Source organism: Conger conger, chromosome 4 (assembly GCF_963514075.1).
Source record: "Conger conger chromosome 4, fConCon1.1, whole genome shotgun sequence".
NCBI classification, from domain to species: domain Eukaryota; kingdom Metazoa; phylum Chordata; class Actinopteri; order Anguilliformes; family Congridae; genus Conger; species Conger conger.
Genome location: NC_083763.1, coordinates 40,469,873 through 40,495,723, shown reverse-complemented (window position 1 = coordinate 40,495,723; position 25,851 = coordinate 40,469,873). Strand labels below are relative to the sequence as shown.

The 25,851-nt window shown below is 45.2% G+C and overlaps 1 protein-coding gene across 1 annotated transcript; it reads left to right on the top strand.

Moving 5' to 3' along the window:
* The first annotated feature begins 12,493 nt into the window (after positions 1-12,493).
* On the top strand, positions 12,494-15,484 carry LOC133125737 (uncharacterized). The gene has a single exon (XM_061237296.1). The coding sequence runs from the start codon at positions 12,515-12,517 to the stop codon at positions 15,482-15,484; it is 2,970 nt and encodes a 989-aa protein (XP_061093280.1). The 5' UTR covers positions 12,494-12,514.
* Positions 15,485-25,851: the final 10,367 nt, after the last annotated feature.

The following is a 25,851-nucleotide window of genomic DNA, read 5'->3' as shown; positions in this document are numbered from 1 at the left end:
ATAATTCTTAGCACCAGTTTGTTAAAGTTTAACAGACTTTTCTGTTAAATAACAGCTTAATTGTTTGTTTCTGACAGTATCTTTGGAAGTGGTTATATTAGTTAAGTTAGCTGCTTAGTTCAGTTTAGTCAGTGTAGCCATTACGTGATTTAATGTGGTGGGTTATGCCCTTCTCACCATTGTCGCTCATTGAGGTGTGTTCAATTGCTGCTAATAAAGAGCGTCTGAATTCCCAGCTTGTTTTCTGGATTCCTGTCTGTGGAGTGCCAGATAATAATAATAATAATAATAATAATAATAATAATAATAATATTATTATTATATTAGCACACACTCACCGAGCACTTTATTAGGAACATTTTTACTTTTACACCTACTTATTCTTGCGATTATTTAATCAGCCAATCGTGTGGCAGCAGTGCAACTGCTGATCTCCTTGGATTTTAAGGCCCGGACACACCAAACTGTCGGCCGAGTCTTTCCGGTGTGTCCCGCATGCCAACACTGTCGGCGTGTTTTGGAGGGCTCCGACGCCGATTCAACATGTTGAATCGGCGTCTGAGCCCCCGGAGCCGTCGATGAGAGAGAGCTCTCTGATTGGCTGTCCAGCTAGCGAATCAGTGCACGAGAAGAGAAACGGAAGCGACAAAAGCAAGCCATTCCAAAGTTACTATCACTACCAGACATAATTTTCGAGTAGTATTACTAAACAGCGAGAGAACAAGAAATTGCTGCAAACTGTTTGTTGTGAGCGAGACAATGGCTGCTTCTAGGTCCAACGCAATGCAAACGTATTCCCCGGTCTTCCGGTTTCCATTTTTTGAAAGACAAATACAGACTACCGCCACCTGCTGGTGTGGAGAGTTATTACCTCTCACGCAGGCGCAGAACATACGTGCAACTCGGCCGTCGGCGGACCGTTGTTGCGGTGTGTTCGGCACAGCCAACATTAACGACGCGTATCGACGCGAGGCGATCTTTGAACTCTAGAGACTAGTGTGTGTGAAAATCCCAGGAGATCAGCAGTTTCTGAGATACTCAAACCACCCTGTCTGCCACCAACAATCATTCCACGGTCAAAGTCTCTTCTTTCACATTTTTTCCCCATTCTGATGGTTGATGTGAACATTAACTGACGCTCCTGACCAGTATCTACATGATTGTATGCATTGCACTGCTGCCACACAATTGGCTGATTAGATAAACGGTAAATGGTTGGCATTTATATAGCGCCTTTATCCAAAGCGCTGTACAATTAATGCTTCTCATTCACTCATTCATACACACACTCACACACCAACGGCGATTGGCTGCCATGCAAGGCGCCGACCAGCTCGTCAGGAGCATTTGGGGGTTAGGTGTCTTGCTCAGGGACACTTCGACACAGCCCGGGCGGGGGATCGAACCGGCAACCCTCCGACTGCCAGATGACTGCTCTTACTGCCTGAGCCATGTCACCCCTGATAATCACATTAATAAGTAGGTGTAATAAAGTAAAAATAATTGTTCCTAATAAAGTGCTCGGTGAGTGTATATTCCTTAACATTCACGTGGACTAAGAAATGGATTAAAATAATTTTGCCATTGCACTGATTCAGTTTATTTCTGTCCCACATGTACACCTAAATTGTGTAAATTTTGAAATTTTCTGTGTAGATAGTTGGTTTGCTGTGTTGTCTCCCATGTGGATGATGGATTGGCTCCAATGTTAGCCATTAGAAAACTATGACTGTGTCTACATTAGAGAAACAATTGGCTGTTTTACTGAGTGTACAGTAGGCTCAAGCTACAGTTTGAATCCTGTGCAATTTACTCCACAAAAAGGCATGCCAGTTGCCCAGCGGCTACCACTTGTAGTCAGTGAGCGATGCACTTCTTCCCTGATTAGGGATCTCTCCTATAACACGACTGTATATGGGCAATTTAAAAGGTTATAATTGCTGATTCCATTTTGGAGAAAAAAAGTTTAAAATGGAAAGCATCATACTGTGTATGCATGTTTTGTGTTGTTGCCATGTTGACAGATCTGCATCAGCTGTCGACACCATTCTCTTCTATTTTATCAAAGTGGTATAAAAGATTGATCAACCCAGAAAACACATGGTAGTATGAAAAACAGAATGTATAATTCAGCAAATTTTTTCAGATCAATCAAATTAAATTATAAATAATGTATAATAATAAGTGCAAGTTTGAAAACAACATTTTGTTTATATTAAATTTAGTATGAGTGATTTTACCAAAGAAACCTGAGCAAGTCGCTGATCTCTTTTCTAAAAGTGACAATAGCACCATGCAGTGGATGAATTGAATACTATTCTTCTGGTCACAGAAAACTAATACTTTTCTTTATTTCACAGTTTCCATATTATATGTGCATTTGTGTGTTTCAATGTGAATGTTTGGACATTGTGTGTTTGAGTGTGACTTATGTCCAGTTATGTGAACAACAATTTCAGCAATAGAAGGACAGAATATAGACATGTGAATGTTTATTAGTAGTTAATTGTGATCAACACCATGTTAATCACTTATATTATTATAGACGGAGGTATTGACAAAAACATATAGTATCCTTTTAACAGGAAAATTTCAAAACAAAATTGTTTTTGTCTGTCTCATTTCTCTTTTTGCTCTATACACTATTACTCATTTCTTAAAATGGTAACTACAGCATCTATTAATTAAATGTTGCAGCATCCCTTCAATCAATTTGTTTGAGCTGCAAGGTAGTTAAATTATGAGAGTCATAGAAAACTGTTGTGAACTAGGTGACAGGAGAGGTTAATTAAATGGCTATTGCCATGCTGTACCTCAAGCAATGGTGGCTATATTCCACAGAAACTGAGCTCATTCTCATTCAGTAAAGGTGCATATAAGTGTAAGAATTTAAACAAAATTGTCTGTGGCACCAGAAATGTCATTCCTGTCTGGAGACAAAAAAATAATTGTCATGGCAGAAAGCCTACAAAGATAAAACCTACCAATACTAATTGGTAGTCTCACAGAAATAAAAGTACTACTACTACTACTACTGCTACTACTACTACTACTACTACTACTACTAATAATAATAATATTATAATTATAATAATATTATAATTATAATAATAATTATAATATTATAATTATTATTAGTATTACTTTTTATTACTTTTTAGATCACATTTTGAACACAGTGCCATGAATGCACCTGACGAAAAAAGAAGACAAAAATAGTACAACATACGGTGGGCAATACACAAAATATAATCATTGAGATAAACTCAGAATGCCAATATGAAAAATACTGTAACCTTATTAATGTATCCAAGCCTGCCTTAAGGGTTTAGAGGCCCTGGGCTGACATATAGGTGTGCCCCCAAGAAAGCAACACATTGAGATTCACAATCACAATCGATTCACAATCATTAGCCTCCTTCAAAGCCGAAATATACCTATTGGATGCTTCCTTATTGGCTACTATACCACATATCACATAAGTACTGTATTTGTCAGCACAAAAGTATTATTAATTCACATTACTATACATTAATATCACATACTGTATTAGGAAATGTAGAAGTCGGCGCTTCTCTCAAACCAGCGGACCACTGGACCATCTTTTTCCTTGTTTTCACCCATGCAAATTCCTCAATAATGTCTGTAAAGTCCAGTAACCTGTGGCACCAGTATAACATAAGTTATTATTATTTGTCTCCGATCCTCACCCCCTACGAACTGGAGTCCCGCAGGGCTCAGTTCTTGGGCCTCTCCTCTTCTCGCTATACACCATGTCTCTTGGTTCTGTTATCTCTTCCCATGGCTTTTCTTATCATTCTTACGCTGATGACACCCAACTCTTTATTTCCTTCCCCCCCGACACCCAAGTCACCACACGGATCTCTGCCTGTTTGGCTGATATCTCTGCGTGGATGACTTCCCACCACCTGAAGCTCAACCTTGCCAAAACTGAGCTTCTCTACATCCCTGCTAAGTCCTCTCCGTCAATCGACCTCTCATTGACTGTTGAGGACTTTGTAGTTTCCTCCTCCCGTACGGCAAAGAATCTTGGGGTGACTCTTAATAACTGCCTCACCCTGGCTCCACAAGTATCCTCCACTGCCAGAACCTGCAGGTTCTTTCTGTATAATATACGCCACCCAGCCACCCAGCTCCTAGTCCAGGCGCTCGTCATTTCCCGCCTGGATTACTGCAACTCCCTCCCAGCCGGTCTCCCAGCGTGTGCCATCAAGCCCCTCCAGCTGGTCCAGAATGCTGCAGCCCGCCTGATCACCAGTCAGCCCAGGTCGGCTCATGTCACCCCGCTTCTCATTGGCCTCCACTGGCTTCCTATTGCCGCACGCATTCCGTTTCAAGGCCCTAGTGTTGGCATTTCAGGCTGCTAAGGGGACTGCCCCACCTTACATACAATCCCTGATCACTCCCTACTCCCCAGCTAGACCACTCCGGTCTGCCAGCTCTGGTCGCCTTATGGTTCCCTCTCTACGTGCACCTGGCAGTCGAGCTGCACGTTCACGCCTGTTTTCCGTTCTGGTTCCTCAGTGGTGGAATGACTTGCCTACCACTGTCAGAACAGCAGAATCCCTCCCCCTATTTCGACGCAGACTCAAAACCCACCTTTTCAAACTCTACCTTAGTCCTCCCTCCTGATTTCCCCTGCCCCTCCTTTCTGATATCCCTATCCTTGCCTAACCCCCCCTCCCCCCCCCCCCAAAAAAAAGTGCACTTATGATGACAACTATGTTTAGAACAGCATTTCATGTGTATTTTGCTAGTTCTGGATGTGATGCTTTGACTTATGGTAGAACCTATGCACTTGTAAGTCGCTTTGGATTAAAAGCATCTGCCAAATGACTAAAATGTTAAATGTAAGTTCAAACATAGGCTAGTTTGAAAGTTAGCTCAGAGGTACAATGCAACTTAATTTAAACAGGTTGCACCCATTGACTGTAGGAAAAATAGGTAGCACCAACTGATTTAGTTCTGATGTAGAGTTCAGATACAACTTATACAACGTATAAATTACACCTAACTTATTCCCTACTAGACGGTAAGTCATTCCTAAAACCATTGACATAGCGCACTAACGTGGACTCACTGTTCTGAAAAGAACACGGGGAAATGGCCACTTCCATCAGAATTGAATGCCCTTTCAATGGTAGTTTTTCTCCTGTATGAAGAATGTGGTTTAAGATTATGGTTTTTTTTATTGGCTATCCCAGACACTGAAGCACTTTGGTTGATGTGAATTGGAGCAATAATTATATATTAAACTACAAATAACTCCCCTGTATCCAGAACACTACATTAGCTCACAATGTTCCGAAACCCTATTCACGATGTTCTGAACAGCCCCTGAATCACAACTACTACAGTTTTGCACTCTTCTGCAGGCAAATCTCCATAAAATCTTCATACGGTTAATCTTAACATTAATTAAAAACTGATATTGTCTGTATGAAAAAATGTGTGTACGTGCGTGAACACTTTTGACTGAGCCGTATAAGCCTGTCCGGGTCTCTCTCGTTGGCGCCACACTGCCACTGGAGAGCACCATTAAATTTTCACTGTATGCTGAAACAGATCGAGTATGTGACTCACAACAAAGTTTTTATGAAAACAGAAGGAATTATACTTTACAAACACACCAAAACCAAAGCTGATCTGGTAGTAATTTCTTATTTGTCATGAAAGTTGCACTGTTAGAAAAATCTTGAACATTTTTGTTTCTTTTATTAAACATAGTTTTATATGTATTATATACTACATGAACACTCATTTGTTATTAACATTACACACAAGTCTGTAATTGATTAAAAAAGGATTGAAGGCATCCTGGGGAGGCCCCCTCGGCTGGGGAGGCCCAAGGCTGCAGTCCACATTGCCCATTGGTTTAACGCGGCCTTGAATGTTTCAATGGATCCAACTCAAATCAAACATTAATTTAATGACAGTAGATTTAACCAAAATCAAGGTTTCATAATTATTGGCACCCCTGGTTTTGTACTTGCTGCATACACCTCTGGCAAGGCAAGGCAACAGCATGAAAGCTTGACAAGGTTATGAAACACACTTGGAGGGATTTTGGACCATTCCTCTGTGCAGATCCTTGCAAGATCCTTCACATTCTATTTTATGCGTATAAACTGCCATCATTCATTCATTCATTCATTATCCTAACCCGCTTATCCTGAACAGGGTTGCAGGGGTCTGGAGCCTATCCCAGCATACATTGGGCGAAAGGCAGGAATACACCCAGGACAGGTCGCCAGTCCATCATAAACTGGCTTCTTACATTAGATTTACATTATTGGCATCTGGCAGATGCTCTTATCCAGAGCAACGTACAGTTGATTAGACTAAGCAGGAGACAATCCTCCCCTGGAGCAATGCAGGGTTAAGGGCCTTGCTCAAGGGCCCAACGGCTGTGTGGATCTTATTGTGGCTACACCGCCAACCTTGCGTGTCCCAGTCATTTACCTTAACCACTACGCTACAGGCCGCCCCCTTCATTTCAGCCCACAGGTTTTCGATTCAATTGAGGTATGGCACCTGAGATGACCATTGCAAAACATGGATTTTGTTGTCACAGAACCATTTTTGTATGCATTTTGAGGTATGCTTTGGGTCATTGTCTTGCTGGAAAGTCCACCTACAGCCAAGCCTTGTGGTTGAGGTAACCATATTGTCAGCCAAAATTGCCTGATATTTGATGGAATCCATTATATCGCTGTTCTTAACCAGTGGCCTGGGACCTCTGGAATTAAAGGTACAATAGTCAATTTCGAACTCCAAGCAAATTAGCTATAGTTAGCTTGCCGAATGTACAAATATTCACCTGAGGAAATATGAACATAATAGCGATTGCATGCCAGGTAAGCAATCACTGAAACAAGAAGCAAATTAGCTAGCATGCTGACAGGGTAGATAGGGATGTAGCTTAGGCTACCTGTCCAGAATGAATCCAGCCAGATCCGCATCTCTCCAAAATCCCTTTCGGTCCCGCAGTGTTCTCCATCTCGAAAATCTTGCATCAATGTTCACCCTTGTCTTGTTTCTGCTGCAAGGTTTATGCTCGTGCAGGTTTCAGAATAAGCCCCCATGCCATTGGCTGTGGCAATTAGAACCAATTTTCAACCAATGAGCTTGAATTATTGTACAGCTGTACAATTTGTTGGTAGAGTGTTGGTCCGTCAACTGTATATTTTGAAAGCTGAATTTAAGGACTATAAACACAGACAGAGGGTGAGTCAACATGTCAGTGAGCCTTTTTCAATGATAGGAAGGGATTTACAATAGTCTTGTAACAATGTTTTGGTAAATGGTAAATGGTAAATTATTATTGTACCTTTAACAGCCCCAAAACATCATTGTCCCACCACCATAATTCACTCCTTTTATGTATATGTTTCGATGCTAAAATGCAGATGCTGTATCTGCCCAAAACATTCCATTTTGGTCTTATTTGGTCATTGAAATTATGATGGAACGAAGACCAAATTGAACATTTTGGTCAGATACAGCATCTGTGGGTTTTGTGGCCATTTTAATACCAGAGGTTGTTATGTCCCGGTATGTTTGTGCTTTGTGTTGTGTGCTGCTGTGCTTATTTCTGTCTCCACTGACGTCATCCCATTCCAGTGATGCACATTGGAGGACACACTCCAGATGCACCTTGCTGCATGAAGACCCATTCCTGGAGATGCACATTGCCAAGGAGCCCATGCAAGATCACTGGGCTAACCCTTAGAGTGATGCCTATTTGGGAAGCGGAAACATTGAATTGCATTGTTTTATGTCAGTCTACCATTGACTGCTGACCAGAGACTATAGCCCACTTATCTGATTAATACTGCTTAGGCCTACTGCTTTAATTTCTAGAACTGTTGCCTTCATGTTACTTAGTAATAGGAACCTATTTAGGATAAGAGTTCAGGTTGTAAGGATAGCAAACAATCACCCCAGTTCCAACATCTACAATGTTACGTACGGGACCCAGACGAAGACCACGGGATAATCCAAAAACGTAGTGTTTATTCCGAGTTCAAGCCAAGAGATCCAAGACAACACCAAAAACAGTAAGCAAAAGAATAGTCAGGAAAACAAGCAAAGGGTCAAAATCCAAGTAGTCAAAGGGCACAAAAGGGCTAAGGCAGGAAACGAAGTCACAAAACAAAGCAAATAGTCAAAACCAAGAAAGCAGAAGGGCAAACAAAACCAGAGGGCAAGGCAAAACTCGAAAATCAAAACCAAAGGGGTGTCTTTATGAATCTCAAAAATAGGCATATAAAAAACTCAGCACTATCAGTGATCAACATTCTGACAATGGGTGACGCGGAGACTGGGGTTTAAATACATGAGGGAAGGTAACAATCTAGGCGGGGCTGGGGAGAAGGTGTGCTAAACAAATAAACAACAGGTGGGGAAACATAATGGGGTAATAACAGCATAACAGGAGGGAGACAAAAACGCGGACGTAAACGAGTGGATGCACGTAAACAAACATGTAAAACATACGGCTCCGGATTAAGGAGTAGACATTTGCATAGATTGAAGACGTAGTGATAGTCAGATGTAGGGGTCCTCGCACGGGACTCCAAATTATGTAGGGTCCTCGCACGGGCCGCCAAATAACGCAGGGATTTTACTCTCTATGAAACCGGGGCGCCAGTTAAACGTTGTGTAGCAGTATAACTGCAAAAAGTAATCAGTCTCATAAAATTACTATTATCAGAAATATCTAACCACAAATTTAGTATTTTAATTAATAATTAAAATAACCAATATTAATGATTAAACATACCGATAACCTGAAGGATGGAAGTTCTTCGAAAGACTGCTTTAACTCGGCTCTCATGTCTATGCGATTCCAAAACGGACACCGGGGTTTAATAAAATATATTTATTAAACAAACATACAAACACATAACAGATAAACTAACGGGAAGTTAGTAAGGAAATTTAGTTGGGTATGTGTGTGTGCGTGTGTGTGTGGTGCGCGCAAGCGCGCGTGTCGCTTGAACAAAGGAAAGGTAAAAGTGGGAGTAGCTAGCTTGAGTAAGCTAGAGTTCTGGGTGTGGTAATGAGTTAGAGTTAGCTGTGGGATGGGACTACTTGAGTAGTTTTACTCTATATATGCGCAAAAGACGGCGAATCAATTCACGTACATATATATGTAGCTAACCAAACACATTACAGTAGTAGGATGGTAAATATTGAAACACAGATCCACAAAAACAGTTAAGACTAAACTAAACACTGGCTATGCCTGAATGTTTGTTCTCTTACTGAGTCCATACGCATTGGATCCAAAAGACGTGCTGTCCTTATAGGAGCCGCGATGGTGCTGTGAATGCGTGTCCTGGAGAGATGCGCAGGCTGGGGCGTCTTAGCCGCGCGCTGTCGTCTGGTCCACTCGGTTGCTGGAAGGATGTTCGCTTGTCCTTTTTCCGGGTGGAAAAGTTCGTTGCTGTTGTTCGATGGTGAGCTTTGCAGGAGTAAACTGATGTAGCGTTCCGCGTACACCAGTTTCCACTCGCTATAGGCCACAAAGTTACCGCAAGGTAACTGGGTGTGTCCGTAGGCCTGGTAGTGCGCTGTGCAGCATTCAGCCTCTGTCCGAGTCTCGGAGCAGATGAGCTGAAGCGAATGCCCAAAAAGGGTGCGTCCAAGAGAAGAAGCAGAAGAGGCAGAAGAAGCAGAAGAAACAGAAGAGAGATCCCAAGAACGTGTCTTGCTCTTATACGGGACCGTTTATTGCTCCCGCCATTACGGGATTGGCTGAACCAAGTTAGACGTCATTCGTGGTGGACGTCGCAGAATTTTCCTGTGGGAATGTGGAAGTTGTAGTCCCTACACAGAGACAGGTGCGAACACTTAGCTGAAACTAAGCGAGTAATCAGGGATAGCATAGGGAGGCAGAGTTATAGAACAGTGCTAAAACACTAAGAGATTGTGTTAGTGAATTAGTTATGTGATTAATTCTAACTACCCAATAAAAGTGACTGTTAGTTAGTTAGTTAGACAGACAGTAAGTGTATTAATCAGATTAGTACTGTACAATATCTAGATTAGTAGTTCGTAAGAATAGTGCTTTACAACATTTAAATACCAAGAGAAGCAGGAAGTAAGAACTGCGAGATTGGAAGGAATGTTGAAATCCCAAAAACTACCGTAGTGGGACACGCAGACAGGGGAGTGACTCGGCTGGTAAACATTCAGAAGCAGACATAACAGGAGATAACGAATGAGAAACTGTAATGGGAAACAATAACCAAGGATGTATGAAAATGAATAAATAACAAGAATAAACATTAATACAAACATGACAGATGCAGAAACATTACAGTACCCCCCCCTCAACAAACGCCTCTTGGCGTTTTAACAGGTGGCACCGGATGAGTCTTATGAAAGTCTTTTATCAAGTCTTTATCCAGAATGAATCTGGATGGTATCCAGCTTCTGTCCTCGGGACTATAGCCGTCCCAGTCGACCAAGTACTGGAGGCCCCGACCCCGACGGCGAACGTCCATGATCCGCCGCACAGTGTAGGCTTCACCCCCATCGATGAGTCGGGGGGGTGGGGGGGGGGGTTCAGGGGTGGGACAGAGGGGATAGGTAACAGCCGGTTTGATTCTAGACACTTGGAAGGTGGGGTGAATCCGGCGCATGGTGGATGGGAGTCTGAGGCGAACAGCTGTGGGGCTGAGGATTTTAGTGATGGGGAAGGGACCAATGTATCTGGGCGCCAGCTTACATGTCTCAACGCGTAATGGGATGTCTCTGGTGGTCAGGAAAACTTTCTGACCAATGCGGTATGTGGGTGCCTTGGATCGACGCCGGTCGGCTGTTGCCTTCATCCGGGTACTGCTGCGCTCTCCAGGTCCTGATGCACCGCCGGGTGAAGGCTTCAGCCGACTGGACTCCCACCTCCTTCTCTTGGTCACGAAACAATGGGGGTTGATAACATAGGCAGCACTCGAAAGGAGACAACTTGGAGGCAAGGAGGTGTGGGAGTTAATAGCATATTCAGCCCAAGGCAACAGTTGACTCTCACATACGCTCACATAAGCACCTAAGCAGTTTCAATAACCTGGTTGGCCCGCTTGGTCTGACCGTTGGTCTGTGGATGGAAACCTGAAGATAAGCTGGAAGTGGACCCGATGAGTGTACAAAAAGCTTTCCAAAAGCGTGCCGTGAATTGAGGACCTCTATCGGTGACTATGTTGGAGGGAATACCGTGAAGACGAATAACGTGTTGGTTAAGTAAATTAGCTGTTTCCTTGGCTGAGGGAAGTTTAGTGAGGGGAACAAAGTGCACAGCGCTTTAGAAAACCTATCGACTATGGTGAGTATGGTGGTGAAAGTGTTGGAAGGAGGTAACCCAGTGACAAAATCTAGGACCAGGGGCGGTGAGGGATAGGGAGGGGCTGTAACAGACCTGACGGGGGTGAGTGAGAAGGTTTACCTCGAGCACAGACCAAGCAAGCAGTGACAAAGTCCAAGACGTCTTTCTTCATGCCTGACCACCAGAACCTTCTCTGAATAAATGTGGTAGTGCGTGAGATCCGGGGATGGCATGAGAGAAGAGAGGAGTTTCCCCATTGTAACACCTGTGATCTGGCTGCCAGTGGTACATACAGGCGGTTGTCCGGACAGTTACTGGGACCTGCTTCGCCGTTCTGAGCATTGCGGACTATGTCCTCGATTTCGAGCTGTACAGCATTGACGGAGCAGTTGGATGGTAAGATAGTGTCCGGTTTCTCCTCCTTGCTGGAGGGTTCAAACCATCTGGATAGTGCGTCAGGCTTGACGTTCTTGGATCCGGAACGGTAGGCAAGTGTGAAATTGAAACGTGAGAAGAATAATGCCCACCGGGCTTGGCGAGAGTTGATCCTCTTGGCGGTTTGCAGATACTCCAAGTTCTTATGGTCGGTCCACACCAAAAAGGAGACTTGAGCTCCCTCCAGCCAGTGCCTCCACTCCTCCACCAGTTTGACTGCCAGAAGTTCCTGGTTGCCGATGTCATAGTGATGGAAACGCAGGGATGGTTCTTATTGTCCTTGCTGGAGTGTTGTGATAGGACAGCCCCTACCCCGAATTGTCTGGTAGGGTCTGGGTTGATCAGGATAGGGGCTGTGGTAAATCGATCCTCGAGATTGAGAAATGCCTGATTGGCCCCATATCAAATTGTTAGAGACCTGTAGTGGCATAAAAGTGAAATCATTATGGTAAAATAGACACTGTGTTATATTATATCAGGAAAATATAGCGTGACCATGGTATTTTGAGTGTACAACCCTGTCTGTAACAAAGTTCTTAACAGCAGCATATTTAGATGAAATGTCCGATGGGAGCAGAAGCAACACAACGCACAGGTGTTCAACCTGGTGAGACGCAGGAGGGGCCAGGCCCGGAGTCACCCCACAGTGCCCAGAACCTCCAAGTGTTGCAGACTAATCCCTCAAGCATCAAGTCTGTCAGGAGGCGGATCAAATGGCCTGCAGCGAGCATGACTTCACTGTGGAAGCAGTTTGATGACGATGTCGACCAAATTCTGGAGGCGACGGCAAAGGGAGAGGCCGACGGAAAGCTGCAAGTGATGACAACAATCGTTGTCAGCATCGCAGCTGAACGGTTCGGTGAAGAGGAGAAGAAAAGCTCCGGAACACCCTACACAAAGAACCAAAGAGCTGTTAAAATCCATAACATCAGGCAGGAGGTGAAAACGCTTAAGTCCCAGCACAAGGTGGCAGGAGAAGAGGAGCGCATTGGCCTGGCCCAGCTAATGAGCATCCTAAGGAAAAAGATCACGATTCTCCGCCGAGCAGAGTGGCATCGGAGGCGGCGTCGTGAGAGGGCACGTAAACGTGCCGCCTTTATCGCCAACCCCTTCAAGTTTATGAAGGACCTTCTGGGGCAGAAGCGCAGTGGGAAACTTGCCTCCTCGCAGGAAGACATAGACCAATATCTCACTCGGACGTACAGCGATCCTGAGAGAGAGCAGGAGTTGGGAGAGTGCGACATCCTTATAGACCCCCCTGAACCCGAAGTGCAGTTCGACAAGTCGGAACTGCAGCTAAAGGAAGTCAGAGAGGTTGTACGCAAAGCGAGGGCTAGCTCTGCTCCAGGACCAAGTGGCACTTCATACAAAGTGTACAAGAACTGCCCCAAACTCCTACAGCATCTGTGGAAACTCATGCGAGTGTTCTGGAGAAGGGGGAAGATCCCAGAACAATGGCGAGTGGCTGAAGGGGTGTGGATCCCGAAGGAGGAAAACTCCACCCAGCTAGACCAGTTCCGCATCATCTCCCTGCTGTGTGTCGAGGCGAAGGTCTTCTTCAGTGCCATTTCCAGACGGCTGAGCACCTACCTGGTAAAGAACACCTACATCGATACATCAGTCCAGAAGGGTGGCATTGCAGGAATGCCAGGCTGTATGGAACACACCGGTGTGGTGACACAGCTAATCCGGGAGGCCAGAGAGAACAAAGGCAATCTGTCAGTGTTATGGCTCGACCTGGCGAATGCATTCGGCTCCATTCCTCACAAGCTGGTCCAGTTCACTCTGATGAAACATCATGTCCCCAGCAGGTGTAGAGACCTCATCGCTGACTACTACAACAACTTCAGGATGAGGGTTTCTTCAGGAGCAACATCATCATCTTGGCATAAGGTGGAGGTTGGCATTATCACAGGGTGCACTATCTCTGTGACGCTGTTCTCCCTTGCCATGAACATGCTCATCAAGTCTGCTGAGCCAGAGTGCAGAGGGCCCCGATCAAAATCCGGTCAACGGCAGCCACCCATCAGGGCATTCATGGATGACCTCACAGTCACGACAGAATCAGTCCCAGGCTGCCGGTGGATTCTGAAGGGTCTCGTGAAGCTGGTGGAGTGGGCCCGGATGCATTTTAAACCAGCCAAATCAAGATCTATGGTGCTAAAGAAAGGGAGGGTGGAGGACAAGGTCCAGTTTAACATCTCAGGCAAAGCCATCCCTACCATCACAGAGAAGCCAGTCAAGAGCTTGGGCAAGATTTTTGACAGCTCTCTGAGAGACACATCATCGATTCAGTCCACCTGCACTGAGTTGGATGGCTGGCTGAAAACCGTGGACAAGTCAGGCCTTCCGGGGAAGTTTAAAGCCTGGGTCTACCAGCATGGCATTCTCCCCAGGATCCTGTGGCCCCTCCTTGTCTATGCCTTCCCAATCTCAGCGGTTGAGACCCTGGAGAGGAAGGTCAGCAAACACCTCCGAAGATGGCTTGGGTTACCAAAGAGCCTGAGCAGCATCGCTCTCTATGGGCGTAACAACAAGCTACAGCTGCCCTTTAGATCCTTGGAGGAGGAATTCAAGGTGACGAGAGCTAGAGAAGTGGTGCAGTATAGGGACTCGAGTGACCCAAAGGTGGCCAACGCTGGGATCCAAGTGAGGACTGGCAGGAAGTGGAGAGCAGAGGATGCTGTCCAAGAGGCAGAGGCCAGGCTACGTCACAGGAACCTTGTGGGAGTGGTCACACGGGGCCGAGCTGGGCTAGGGTCCTTCCCAACTCCTCAATTGAACACCAGGGGAAAGGAGAGGCGGTGCCTTGTCCAGGAGGAGGTGAGAGCAGCAGAGGAGGAGACAAGATCCTGCAGGGCAGTGGGGATGAAACAACAGGGAGCTTGGACAAGATGGGAGAATGCGATGGAGAGGAAAGTGACCTGGACTGAGCTCTGGAGAGCCGAGCCTCAACGCATCAAATTCCTCATCCAGGCAGTCTACGACGTGCTTCCAAGCCCGTCAAACCTGCACACATGGGGCTTAGCAGAGACATCAGCGTGCCCCTTGTGTTCCAAGCGAGGAACCCTAGAACACATCCTCAGCTGCTGTACCAGGGCACTTGGAGATGGAAGGTACCGTTGGAGGCATGACCAAGTCCTTAAGACCATTGCTGAAGCCATCAGCGCTGGACTTCTGTGGGCAAAGCAGTTCCGACCCTCCAAGAGAACCATCGCCTTTGTCAGAGCTGGGGAGCAGGCAACCACTGCCAGAAGAACATCTGCTGGCATCCTGACCTCTGCAAGAGACTGGCAGCTGCTGGTGGACCTCGAACGACAGCTGAAGTTCCCCAGTCACATTGCTGCTACCACCCTGCGGCCAGACATTGTCCTCGTGTCTGAGTCCACCAAGCAAGCGGTGATGTTGGAGCTGACGGTCCCATGGGAAGATCGCTTGGAAGAAGCCTTTGAGAGGAAACTCTCCAAGTACGCGGGACTGGTCAGTGATTGTCAGCAGGCTGGGTGGAGAGCAAGGTGTCTTCCGGTGGAGGTCGGATGCAGGGGTTTCGCAGCCCGTTCTTTAGCCAGAGCCTTCATTAGCTTAGGCATCGTGGGAGAGAGGAAGAGGAGAGCCATCCGCAGTACCACCGATGCGGCAGAGAGAGCCTCAAGATGGCTGTGGCTCAAAAGAGGAGAGCCATGGAGTCATGGTAGCTAGCCATCTGGACACAAGCCGGGGTCTGATCAGCCCCGGTTGGGTCACCTGGAGGAGGGTGTATGATGTTGGAAGACCCGAAACACCCGATGATTCCATGAACATCACTGAAGATGTGTCCAGAGGCATCAGTAGATGTATGTACACAGAGATTTCATACCAACCAAGCCTGTCAGGCAGAAGCCATAGGGAAGAGGGATGAAAACAAGAATTATAATTTTAACCGTGATCAACCAGCAAGCCTGGACATAAGGTACAGGGATTTAACTAGCCTACACACTGTTGTAAAGAAGAATAAAAAACGGCCCCTATGCCGTTGAGAGCGTTGGGGTGTCTGCTTCGCCCTGCAATTGTACCACCAAAATGATAGTTTTCGTCATCATTATATCCCATAATCATTTGCGATTAACTGTATGGATCTTACTTACTTAATGGCAGCTGAAAACAGTGGCAGACTTCACAAAGAACTGTAAAAGAGCTTGTCCACAAGTGCAAGTATACAATAAGCTCGACATTTTGTTTTCGTTATACTTCATAAACAACATTTTAATTAACACTGAAATAACGTATGTAATGTAACGTTTTAAGCCTCCGTGAGCTTTTGGGATGAAACAGGGTCCAGGGGCACTGGTTAAGTTCAATGGTCTTCATAAAGATCACCCTTGATAAAACAATTTGTTTAGATAAGCCTATTGTTTGAACTACATATTACTGTTTTTTTCCTTATTTCTCAGCCTCATAATAGCTTCTGTCAGGACCCAGCTTCCCTCAGTGGAATCAAAGTCAGGACAATGCATAAACTCACCAAAGTCAAAACATTACATGCATGCTTAACTATGCATACAGAACAATCCTGAACCCATCATTCCTCCATTTTGAACTGGTGGTGAGGCAACCCTTACCTCACACATCCACACAAAAGAAGATCCAAAAAGCATGACCTAATTTACAACAATTATACATCTGTACACATCAATTCTAGCCACTTGTATTTTAAAACATTACACAATTTCTGTTGAAAACATTACAATATTACATACATACATTTCATACTCAAATATACATTTTCTGTCCAAATGTCCATCCAAATGGCCATTGCCATGAATGAGAACACATCACAGGATGTGGGGAGGGGGGTCACTAGATTAGGGGATAGACAGGGTTGTAGATTGTCCCAGTGCAAGACTTGGCTGACATGTATTCCAACAACTGTTAGGAGATACTTCTCTACTGGAGCAGGGGAAGGCTGCTTGGCACACAGCGGATGCCTCCCAAATTAACGATGGGGGTTAAGAGTCTGGTGGGACGGGCAGGGAACGGGGCCCTAGGGTTGGGGTGGGGTTAAAATGGGAAACTGGGAAAAGAGACAGGGATGGTGCAGGTGATGGGGCAGAGGAGGGAAAAGAGGAGTGAGAGGAAGGCTTGTGGGGCTTGGAGGGAGGTTGGCTGGTGGCACCAGGGCCAGTCACTGGTCCCTTTTGGGATCCCCAAAACTGCTCCAGCTTCACCTGCTCCACCATTTCCTCTGGGGTGCGGCTCAAGTCCAGGAGCTGCTGGGCGTAGGCAAAGGGCTGACCGACTGCCGCAAACAAAATTTCCCTCAGTCTCTTTCGGTGGCCCTCCGGCTTCAGCCACACCTGTTCCACGGTGCTTGCTCAGACGGTGGCATATTCGGCCAGGGTGCGCCTCCCCTGATCGCAATGGTAGGAGGCGCACTGCCCATTCCTCCACCGGCCAGGTGCACTCTCTGGCCATCCGCTCCAACAGTTTGAAGAATGCCTCCGGATCGTCTTCTGGCCCCATCTCCTGTAGCCTGATGTGGGCCAGGGGAGGGATGAGGGTGGGGCCCGCTGTTCTTTCCCTCAGCAGCTCCTTTAGTATGGCTCGATCCATAGCCTGCGATGCCGCAATAGCCTGCATGGCCTGGTGTTGATTGTCCTGCAGGCTGCAGAGGGCTTGATGCTGGGACCCCTGCATCTGTGTGAGCTGGGTCACCAACTGAACCAGCAGAGACGGTTCCATCCTTGAAGCCTCTTCTGTCCCAGGTTTCAGCATCAAATTGTCACACACCTTGGCACACCCCTGGGCGGGCAGAAGTGATTGACACAGGGAGGTAGCGAAAGACTGGTTTTCACCAGCATTTTATTTGGTTACAGTCTTTGTGCAGGATGAGTGAGAGAGCGAGCGCACTGCTCATTTTTTTCTACACTGGATTTTGTATACCCATTGCGTGTATATAATTACAATAATAGCATCAAGAATGGATTGAAAGTATGAGCTGAATGAGTATGGGTTCTTTAGTCATACGCAGCTAGGTTTCATCATTTGAGAGTTACATTTTCAGAGATGTTAGCACTTGTACATGACCTGGCCATTGCCCCCCTACCCTCCCTCCACCTTCATAATCTTTCACAGCAAAGTTACCCCATTGCATGCACTACACGAAGACTGTAAGCCTTTCAGCCTGGGACCTATTGAAAAGCCAGAAATGAGGAGTTAGAAAGTTGAAGAGAGCAAACAAAGCATGTGGCCGCTTAGGCTGATAAACACTGAAGAAATGTCCTGGTAATGTATTATTCATAGAAAAAAATTAATCAATTCCCACAATTCCAGAGCCCTTGCAATTATATGCAACAAAACTGCTATCCATCACTTTCTAAGCCAAGGGACAAACAGTGGTCATAGCAGGGGAGCTGGATTGAGAGCGCAAAAAGGAAAAATAGCATTTATTGCTGCCCTGGCATTACCTATGCAGATCTTTATCAGGGGCTCCAGGCCCATTGTGTGCATTTTGCTGGCCTACAATAGCTTTCTGTGCACCCAGGCTACCAGGGAGATCGACAAAAATTATTTTCTCTTCATGCTTGGCTAGGTTGCAGTTTAGAAACAAGGTGCTTGTGAAAGCTGGGGGAAGATTGCTGATAATGGGGGCTTCACATCCAGCTGACCTTTTTTCCCTCTGCAGTCACTCCTCAATTGAGGTGACAGAAGGGATGGAAACAATCAGTTTGGAAAGGACACATAGCCATGCGTCCCACGCCAAGGCCCCAGCGTGAGGCCAAGTGTGAGGTTTCCATGGTAACTGGCCCTGACACACCAGTACCCACTTCACAAAATTCATACTCAGGCAACAGGGACATGCTTTCATTAAAGCACAGCTTTCTCCTGCAAACTTTGAGGGTGTGAAAATGGATTTGAGAATGATTAGGTTCACATGAGTTGCATCATTTGAAAATGACCATCAGGCATCATTTTATTCATAAAAATAAATCAGCTATTAGTGACACTCTGAATTTTGTATCCACTCATGCTGTAATTTTGTGAACAGGATTGTTGTTTTGATTCCAGACAGTCAATCACAGAAAATGTCAGGCAATCATACTTTTTATGCAGAAGCTTGCTGTAATCTGATGGGGGAGGATCTATGCTGTTTCATGCAGGTTGTTTGGATGGTTTATTGTTTCAAATACCCACCCCATAATTGCCCACCCAGCCGCCTGACTTGTATTTCTGTGTTGATCCTCTTTGTAGTACTTGCTGAGGTGGAAGTTGAAGTACTGATTAGTACTTTTTACAAGCATTAGATTTGGCTCCTTGGACTAGAATGCATTCATAATCCCATTCCCACCCCCAACCACAACATGTCTGACCAATGTTGCCTGCTCCCACAAAGTTTCTGTTTTCCACTCCCACCAGCTCCCGCAGAAATTTTGACAGCACCCGCCCACACCATTGTTTTCTATTGCCATTTTGTCTGTAGCCATCCTGCAAATAAATAAATAAAATATATGTCAAAATTAACTTTAACTTTTAACTTAATAGAGATGCATATATAGAATGTTAATATGAATGCAGACACGTTTGGGCTACAAAACTAATTAAGACAGGTCTAAGCACACAGGAGAAATATGAATTGTTAATCCTTTATAGGCTACATGCTATATATGTATAAAATATAATAACAGTGTGCTGTCCCATAGCATGGTTTTGGTCTAACACTTTATGTCAGAAATATTGGCATAAATGAAGGCATTTTTTAAATGCTTTTAACGTGGACCTGGCACCTCATAAGTCGCAAGGCCTATACGATTTAACAAAGTAGGCTACTCAAATTAAACAAACCATATGTCATAGTTAGCAGTTGAAAATGAAGCTAACTGGGTTTTTGATGATAAATGATATTAGCAAACAAGATGCTTTCTTTACATGCAATATTAAGCAATGTATAGGCTGACAAATGTATATAGTTTTTTGGGCTCTATTTTGGACAATGTGGCAGTTACCCAAATGCAAGTGTCATTGCCATTTTCAGAGAGAAGCAATCCCATACTTTGCTGTTACAATAGCTAATGACCATGAACCTATTTGGGTGGGTTGGTATTTAAATGAAGAAAATTGGGTGTGGTCATGGTAATTCTTGGCATATTGCCATTTTGATGCTGCTGATAGTGATTCTTTTCACCAAGATTCATGTCTCCACCTCAAGTGCTCTAGCACCACCAATGGGTCAAATTTGGAAGTACATTTATGCTTGTAAGTTTTGAGCCATATGCTTGATTTAAAAAAATGAGTTTGTCTGTCACAGCCAATCAAAATCGCCAAAAAGGAAGTGAGCTCACATTTCAGCAACGCTTTGATGTATCAACACCAAACTTGTTACATAGACTCAGTCATTTGGCCACTGGGGGGTGCTGCAATAAGCAAAAATGCATTTGGCTATTAACTGGTGATGTGTGTGCTTAAATAATTATTGTGTCTGCTGATACTGTGAGAGGTCCCAGAGGCTGAGACATGACACTTTTTCATGTCACCCTCATTGATGCAGCCGCCATATTGGATTTTATCAAAAGGTTTAAAAAAATTCACAGGCCACAAAGTATGCCAATCTTCACCAAATTTGGCACAGATGATCTTCGGACCAAGCCTCAGAAAAGGAATAAGATTGATTTTTGTTTTTCAGAATCGTTTGTTCAGTACAGCCAATCGAAAAGGTATTCAAAATGCAGTGTTTTCATTCTCGTCATAGTTTTGTTAAGCGTTATGGAACGAGAACACATGGTCTATCATGGATATTGGCACAGTTAGCGGGGTGTTTAGGCACAATGTGAAGCAGACAAAATTTTAATGAAGGTATTTTTAATGGAACTATGTTTTATGGTAAATGTATTATTCCGCTGAACAGTCGTTTATTGGTCGCTAAGCAATGGTATTGTGAATGTTAGCTTGCAATAATGTATCCCCATCTTAGCCCCATTTATTGGTAACACCAACACAATTGGCTTGAAAACACCAAAAATGGATAGATAGCATTTTGCAATGAAACTCTTCCATTGATGCCAGTGAAGAACAGAATAGAGAGCACTCAAACCAAAAGCAAGTATGCTATGGCTTTGTTTAATTAGTGAAAGCAGTGCATTTTCTTGCACTTTGTTATGGGTATTTCAAAAGATGTTTTTTACTTTATTATTCAACAGATTCATTGCACTTCTGCTTTTACCACTGCAACAGCTTGAAAACCTGTTTCAAATTGAGATATTCTGCCTGCAGATATACTTTTGTTCTTCAAATGTACCCTTAAAGTTAAATAATAATACCAGTTTACAAGCAAAACAAGGTGCAAATTCATTATGTATTACTGGCTCGGGGGACAGTTTTATGTACATTTCTGATTTTGTAGCCAAATATCTGTCCAGGCAGAACTTCTAGACTGTGTATAAACAAAACCCATAAAAATTATGTTCATAACACCTGCTTGCCCTCCTCTTCTTTTTTTTGAAATCCAAATTTGGTCACCCTAGCATTGCGCCTTCCCTATAAAGTTAGGATAATACATAGTAAGTGACCGAAGAACATTCCTCCATTCAGAATCTCTCCAGATCCATCAGAGTTCCTTGGTCTTTGCTTGTGGACTCTCCTCTTTGGTGCATCTCACAGGTTTTTAATAGGCTTTAGGTGAAGGGACATACACACAAAGACCACTTTGTTCCGTATAAATTTTTTGGTCCTATTGGACACTGCAAGCTTGTCCACAGAACTGCCTCTCACTGGATGTTTTTAGTTTTTGCACCATTCTCTGTAAACTATAGAGACTGTTGTGTTTTTATTATTATTATTATTATTATTATTTGAAAATCCCAGGAGATTAGCGATTTCTGAGGTACACAAACCACCCTTGCCTGGCACCAACAATCATTCAATCGCAGTCAAAGTTGATCAACTTTCTTCTCCATTCTGATGTTTGGCCTGAAGTTCTGAACAACAATTGACACTGTTTTGAGAGCAAAGAGAGGCCCTACCCAGTATTAGTATAGTGTTCCGAAAATGCTCAGAGAGTGTATATCTGTTGTCATGGTCAATATATATGGTAAATGCAATACATTTCGGAAATGATGTATACTTTAATGCATTGTTGTTTCCTCATTTAAATTTGCTATTCTAGCTCTAAGCGTTTGCCAGCCTTGCATTCAAAAACAAGGGCTGACATACAGTCAGGTCCAGTGTTATTGGCACCCTTGAAGTAAATGAGCAAAAAAGGCTGTATAAAATAAACCCAGATAATGAGCTATATTTTATGTCCAAACATATGGTGTTAGGATAAAACAACCAACAACCAACAACCAACAACCAACAACCAACAACCAACAACCAACAACCAACAACCAACAACCAACAACCAACAACCAACAACCCAGCACGGAGTGAGAAATCACCTCCCCCCCAAGCCTCTGGGTGAAGCCATTTATCAGGCTCCTTTCAGGTGCAAACACTCAGGAAAATTGGTAACTCATTAAGCAATTATCCAATCAACGATGAGACCATTCCAAGGGAGGGAAAGCACGCAGCACTGCCACCTGCAGGATGACAGCAACAACCTCCGCTGGGGAAGACCAGGCATGGTCGTCACAATGGGAAAACTATATACTTTTATCCTACAATTATTAGGATTAGGTGGATCATTGTTGTTTTGCTGCCAGTGGTCCAGGGGCTCTTGTTAAGATCAATGGCATAATGAATTCCAGGTACCAGGACATTTTAGCTAAAAACGTGGTTGCCTCTGCCAGGAAGCTGAGACTTGGCCTTAGGTGGACTTTCCAACAAGATAATGACCCCAAACATACTTCAAAATCAACACAGAAATGGTTCCGTGAAAACAAAATCAAGGAGCCGATGCAGCTAGATAGCATTACGCTAGTGCGCCCCAGGAGGCAACCCTGGAGAGAGGGGCTGTGTTTTTATTGCAAGCGGCCGGGGCATCAGATAAGGAACTGTCCCGACTTTTTTGCACGGTTTTCCTTTACGGTAACAGATCGCCCAGGTTCAAAGAACATGAAACCAGACGCCCTCTCTCGGGTTTTTGATATGACAGACAGGGATCACGCTCCGGAACCCATTCTCTCTGGGGCTCACATCATAGCGCCAGTGACTTGGGAGGTTGAGTCGGCAGTGCAGAGATCAACACAGAAATGGCTAGAGCCGGATCCAGGAGGGGGTCCGCCTCACTGTCTCTTTGTGCCCGCTGGGGTCCGGTCCCAAGTGCTACAGTGGGGACATGCCTCACGGCTGGCAGGGCATCCCGGGGTTCAGGACGTGGTGTCTGATCGTGGACCCCAGTTCGCCTCCCGGTTCTGGCGGGTGTTCTGTTCCCTGTTGGGTGCCTCGGTAAGCCTCTCATCTGGCTTTCACCCCGAGACCAATGGGCAGACGGAACGCACCAATCAGACCCTAGAGAACGGCGCCCTCCTATAGGGTGGGGCAACGGGTATAGCTGTCCACGCGCGATCTGCCGTTACGGGTAGAGTCACGCAAGCTCGCTCCTCGTTACGTGGGGCCATTTAAGATTTTCAGGAAAATCAACCCAGTTACTGTGCGTCTCCAACTGCCCCGGTCCATGACAATCCACCCCACGTTCCACGTCTCCCGCCTCAAACCGGTATTGATAAATGCGCTGGCCCCGGCGGAAGTTCCTCCGCCACCTCCACGGCTTATTGACGGGGGACCAGTCTATACGGTGCGTCGCATCCTGGCTGAGCGCCGCGTGGGCAGGGGCAGACAATACCTTATTGACTGGGAGGGCTTTGGCCCTGAGGAGCGCTCTTGGGTCCCGCTGGGGCCGCTCCTTAGTAGGGGGGTCCTGTCATGGGGTAGTGACCGATTGGGGCCACCAGGGGGCAGGGGGGCTCATTGCATTCACCTGGCCCTCATTAGTGCCAGGGAAGCGTTCCCCCTGAGAGAATTTAAGGGCAGTGCTGACTTTCGATCGACGCTTTGGTGTCCACTGTTCGCTCTGGTACAAAGCTGGTATGCACAAGGTAGGCTCAGAGCTGGTTGAGTCAGGTAATGTGCTGGTTTGTGTTTCTGACAATCTTAAAAAAGAAAAGAAAAGGTAAGGAAGGTGTTCAGTTTGTTAGTGTGTGTTCACGGCTGACCTTCCTATATGTTCTTTGTTTTCGTTCTCTTTTATTTTTCGTGCTCGTGTGAGCCGGTGGTAGAGGGACGGTGTCCCCGGTATATGTATTTTGGTTTGTGTTTTTCTCCTGAGCTGCGACTCAAGGTTTTATTTGCGTACCTAGTCTTTCGCTAGGTTGTACATTTAAAGTGCATTGTAAGTGTGCGTGTGTGTGTGTGCCGGTGAGGTCGGTGACTGGGTAGGCAAGGGATATTCTTAAACAAAATTCTCAAAGATATTAGGTCTAGTTAGACTTTCTAAATTAGGGGCACAAGAGGTAGTCTACAAATGCGTTTTCATATGACAACCATCCATTCAAAGTGTCATTCAAAGCACTGCGCAGTTTACACACTACATCCCAATTAAGAATCATTGCATCGACATGTTTCTGACTGTGTTGTAGGTTCTAAGCACCTTGTGGTTTCGCGCCGTTATGGCTGGAAGCCTCGCGCAGATGACACATATGATATGACACAGGTGACACGTCATCCAGGGTAGGCTTGCTACTGTAAAACACGCAAACCAGGCATTACGCATGCACGGATTCTGAAGTCTCCTGAATGAATGAATCCTCAGCAGGGTCGGCAGAAGAGCTCTTGCCTACCCTGCCATTGAAAGTAATGAGAGGCGGGGACGCGCTTGTTCCACTGAGAGTAACGAGAGGCGGGGAAGCGCATCTTCCACTACAATGAAACGGAGTGCTGCAGAATATCCTGTACAGCCTAGCGCCTCATGACATATTTTAACGCCGTTTTAGACATTTTGGGAATTTTGAGCAAAAAGAACAGGACCAATAAAACACATGAAATATTAGAAAAACTATTTACATTTACATGTAAAACATTTATTTTTATTTTTGTTTTGTTTAGTAATTTTGATTGGATTATCACAGGGTAGGCACTGCCTACCCTGCCTACCCTGACCACACGTCCATGGTGTGTGCATTTTTTCCACTAGCCGTGTGTACTTGAAGACCTCCAGGGAACTTAAGTATTGTTTCTGTGTTTTTTGGTGTGAGCAGTCGGTAATAAGGAAACCTTGTTAGTCTATCAGCAGTTGTAGATTTGTTGTCAAATTACTGCGTTAGTTAGACCAGGTGTGTTGCATTTTCTGTTATTAGGAAGCAAATCTTGTGTGTTTTTCACCAGCCGCCGGCAGTTTCGCTCGGTTCTGTTATTCTGATTAGGTGATCAGAATCAATTAGATACTTTGGACGCTGCAATTGTCAGGATAATTTCTAGATCGCTAGTTTGCATTAGTAATTAGCAGTTTATATAGGCATGGTCAGAGCCCTCCCATTTTGGAATGGTATGGTGTGTCAGCACCCCATTACGGTCTGCTCTCTCCCCTTCAGAACGCGTTTCCAGCGACGTGGCCCTCCACGGCGACGGAACCCCACCAACCTCTGCTACCCCTCACTGACCCCCTGTGACAACTTCACAGTTGCAGGGGGGCTATGGAACTGCCAGTCTACCACACGGAAGGCTGACTTCATTACTGGTTATGCCTCCCTCCTGTTCCTACAGTTCCTTGCCCTCACCGAGACCTGGATTACACCAGAGAACACTGCCACCCCCGCTGCCCTCTCATCCTCCTTCTCCTTCTCACACACCCCCCGGCCCTCTGGCCGTGGAGGTGGCACTTGCTTGCTGATCTCCCCTTCGTGGAAATTCTCTGCGTTTTCCCTCACTGACCCATCCCTATCCACATTTCAATGCTGCGCTGTCTCAATTACTCACCCTGTTAAACTTTATATTGTCGTCGTTTATCGTCCTCCAGGTGCCCTGGGAAGTTTCCTTGATGAGCTTGACACTCTACTCAGCTCATTCCCTGAGGATGGCATCCCACTTATCCTCCTGGGAGATTTCAACATCCACCTGGAAGCCTCCCAGTCTGCTGCCTTCTTACCACTACTTCACTCCTT

Coding starts and splice junctions, on each gene's coding strand:
- LOC133125737 (XM_061237296.1), top strand. CDS start 12,515: ATGACTTCACTGTGGAAGCAGTTTGATGACGATGTCGACCAAATTCTG.